The sequence below is a fragment of the Meleagris gallopavo genome, chromosome 11 (assembly GCF_000146605.3).
Source record: "Meleagris gallopavo isolate NT-WF06-2002-E0010 breed Aviagen turkey brand Nicholas breeding stock chromosome 11, Turkey_5.1, whole genome shotgun sequence".
Lineage (NCBI taxonomy): Eukaryota > Metazoa > Chordata > Aves > Galliformes > Phasianidae > Meleagris > Meleagris gallopavo.
This window is the reverse complement of record NC_015021.2, coordinates 22914045-22917862: the sequence shown is the minus strand read 5'-3', so window position 1 is coordinate 22917862 and position 3818 is coordinate 22914045. Positions and strand designations below refer to the sequence as shown.

The window sequence follows — 3818 nt, the reverse complement described above, 5'->3', positions numbered from 1 at the left end:
TTTAATTGACACGGACAGAGTAAAAAAAAAAAACCAACAATTTAACACAACGAAACCTTAAGGCGGATTCCACCGCGACCGGAAACGGAGACCCGCTCGGGCCGAGGGCACAGGAGGAACGGAGGGGCAGAAAGGAGGAGGGCCGCGCTGCAGCGCTCCCGCCCCGGCCCCGCGCACAGCACGAGCCGCTCGCTGCACGGCCGCCTCTCGTCACCAACGACAGCCGAGGGAGCACTGAGCAGAGCGGAGCCGTGGTCGGAGCTGCAGCGGGCGAGGAACGAACGCTGCAGCCTTACGGGAGCTTAAGAGGAGGGACGGAACCAAACGTACACCAACTAACACTGCTAACGCTGCTGCTTTGTTACTTAAAAAGCGACACAGAAGACATGCAGACACAGACACGCTGCTGCAGGAGCTGCCCTCAGCCTTCCCTCCAGCTCAGTAACTGCTATCAACAACGAAACAAAAGAGGGGGTGTCGGTTTTATCCAACAACTGAAGTGCATCAGCTGTAGCGCTCGCTCTGGAATCGCGGAGCAAAATTCCTGGCACTTTCGTTCTCCTGGGTGGTGATTAAGTCTATAATAGCTGTCAGTACTGCTGTATCCCTGCATTTAGTATCGTTCCAGTCCACAGGGTGGGGGTTCTCTATTTTCTCTTGGAGAAGATCATCGAGCTCTTGTCTTAAATTCTGCAGACAGAAAGGGTGATAGAAGGAGAGAGAAAGAGAGAAAGGGAGCCCATTAGGAAGCACACGGCATTACCCCAGTAAGCACAGAGCCCTCTGCCCTCTCTTCTCATCCCTACACCTGCTGCTCCCACATGCATTCATTTCAACATTGCCATCTTTAGCATCAAAAGGCAGCTTTCCAAAACGAGCGCTTTTGCTTTTTATGACACAATCGTTGCTGGCTTACTCACTCATTAGCTGACTATTTCAGGTCTAAAAGTATTCAGGTTTAGAAAAAAAAAAAATCAGATGCCATTTCTAGAATCTAATATACAGCTGCATTCAGCTCCTCTTCCCACTGGAGAGCATCACTGCCATCAAGAGCCCCATCCTCTGGTTTCCACATCCATCTGGTTACTCCATGGGCACACACAGAGCTTTTGCTACAGAAAACTACAGAAATCACACTCTTCAATTCTCTTCCTGTAAAACATGTTCATAAATCCTTGCCATCTGCCCCGCAACACTCCTGTGAAACCTCCAGGATTTTTCAGCATCCCCCAAACTTTTCAGCAGAGGCTGCACAGCTGAACACCTCATTCCACCACTGCAGTAGCAGCACAACCCTCATCCCCATCAGTGCAGATATTGTGCTGAAAACTCAAGGCTATGAATTTGGAATGCCTGCTCCTAAGGCCAAACACAATGGAGGTCACTACTGCTTGCTTCTGCCCAGTTTATCAAAGGAATCAGACTGTTCTGAATGCTAATTTTACCACCACTGTTTACAGACTGACCTGGGTTGGAAGGGACTCAAGGATCATGAATCTCCCACCCCTGTTTAGCCTGCATTCATACACTTACCTTCAGAAGATAGATTTCGTTTACCTAGCATACCTAAAATATTTACTGGGAATACATGAAAAATACTGATCCGTTACACCTCTACAATGATACAAGGTCTCTAAGAAGAGCTACTGCTACACTGAGATTCCATACACACGATTATTGAACACAGTCACCTTAACTAAGTGTGCTATTCTTGCCGGAGACTGGAAAACTATCCATTCATCCACAGCAATGGTGTCCTGATCTTTATCCTTCTGAATGGATATGTCTCCCCCGAAGAACAGCAGACAGTATGGAGACACCTCTGTACAATCATACAGGTATATCTGCAAGAAGACAAAATTTTCCAGTCACTTGAAAGCATCTCAACTGACATCACAGCCACTCAGGAAACTCGAAGCAGAATTCCATTTTTTCTGTCATTCATTGCAAAGCAAATCTGAAGCAACTCAGCTGGAAGAGTTACACCAAATGAAACAGGAACAAAAATGGTCCCAAATGCAGTCATTTACACAAAGTGAAGAACCAAACTAATTGTCCCATTGGCAATCAAACAGGAAGAAGAAGAGAGTTCACAATGCATTTGGGTTCCCAGCACATTTAGAAGCATTGCATTGGCTGGAAATACAAAATATACTATTTTATTTAAAAGCAGAAGTAAGCACCTAGCAGAAGCTAGTGCTTTAGTTACTTATGGAACAATCTCATCAGTATTACAGGGAACAGACTCTGAGGGAGTGTCAAACACATGACCCAAAAGAGGGAAGCTTCAAACAAAGCTGTTCCACACCTTCTGGGCCACAGTAGGAGGCACTGTTCACATACTCCCTCCTCCTCAATTGAACCTCATTAAAGAGCTACAAAATTAAATTACACAAACATAAACCTCCACGTACACTGCTAGTTCTCATCTTCAAGTGGTACACCAGCCAGTTGTAATGGAACTCTGTTTCTTCCACATTAACCGATTTAGGATGAATATTCACTGTTCCATCTGTCTTGGTGCAAACCTTCACCCTTAAAAAAAAAAAAAAAGGAAATATATTGGCAACTTAGCAGAACCAGCCTGTCCAGCAAAGTGGTGAGTGTAACAGATCTTGTGTTTGGTGAATCTCAGAGTTGAATCTTCCTTGCAGCTGGTTTATACCTAGCTCCACCACGTGGCTAAGATGCAAAGACAGCAACTTCCATCAGACTGGTAAACTTTCTGTTAAGTGCATTGTTAAGGTAATCTTAAGCACACCCTTCTCAGTTTAAAATGGAGAAGTAATTGACCAGAAGTAGTGCCAGCTGCAGACAGAACTAAATTAGTCAGATTTCTGACCACCTACACTTCTACTATCTTATCTACTTATCTACAAAAATCACTTATTTTTGTTTTGTTTTCAATTCCAGGAATAGTGATTGCTCTTGAGTTTGCTGCTTCTGTATTACTTGCTCAGAAAGCTGATCCAAATGTTCAACCCTTTACTCTGTCTTAAATCATGTTCATGAGAGCATAGATATCCCTTCTCATAAGTATACTATTATTAGGAATAAAAGTTATTAAGAATGAAGAGCCTGACAATACGAGAAGTGTTAGATGAAAAGACCAGAATTGCTGGGCTCTGTCTTGACAAACAACAAGAAGAGACAGTGTTTCAACTGCTGCTGCAGATAGGAGAAAAATGACAGTGTCTCCTTCAGCAGCTGTGTTAATAACATATTTTAGCATCACAGATTTGTATGATAATGTCCCACCAATTATTTCACATATCAGCCAATAGCTAAACAGTCAGACAACATCTCAGTTCCTGTAAGTAAAGACCAGCAATCCTATGCTCAGATCTGTCACTCTCAAGCGAGGTAACCCACACCCACGGATGATCTGTACAAAGAGATTCATTCATGCAATTTAGCCACTGCTCTGCCTTGCCCATCTACCTGATATAGAAACTACCTCCAATGCAAACAAAGGTTACAATACCAAATCCTTACATTTTCCTCTTTTTGCTAAAGCTTGGCCGGATCTTTGCAACTTTTGGATACAAGCCAGCACAGATGACAGCTTTGAGCAACTTCTCATTATCTGTAGAAGACAGCAAAGTAAGTAACATGGTTCTGCAAACTGTGAATCTGACTGATCAAAAGCTTTCCATTTCCCCTCACTGTTTACCTGAGTTGGTATTAGACTTGGGATCCTTGGGGTCTCTGCTGTTCACAAACCCAGCTGCAAGCAGATGCTCAGCAAATTGTCCTTTCATGTTATGCAGCATCTAGGAAACAACAACAACAACTGTCCCAGAACAATGCTGTGCAAA

General features: G+C 43.8%; 1 protein-coding gene across 1 annotated transcript in view; it reads right to left on the bottom strand.

Moving 5' to 3' along the window:
• Positions 1-336: 336 nt before the first annotated feature.
• The window catches only part of DHX36 (DEAH-box helicase 36), an 18130-nt gene continuing 14648 nt past the window's right edge, over positions 337-3818 (bottom strand). The window contains exons 21-25 of the mRNA XM_003209277.3: positions 3674-3773; positions 3496-3586; positions 2415-2535; positions 1692-1844; positions 337-690 (exon numbers count right to left, since the gene is read on the bottom strand). Coding sequence (XP_003209325.2) covers positions 505-690; positions 1692-1844; positions 2415-2535; positions 3496-3586; positions 3674-3773 — 651 coding nt within the window. The 3' untranslated portion in view covers positions 337-504. The remainder of the gene's footprint in view (positions 691-1691; positions 1845-2414; positions 2536-3495; positions 3587-3673; positions 3774-3818) is intronic.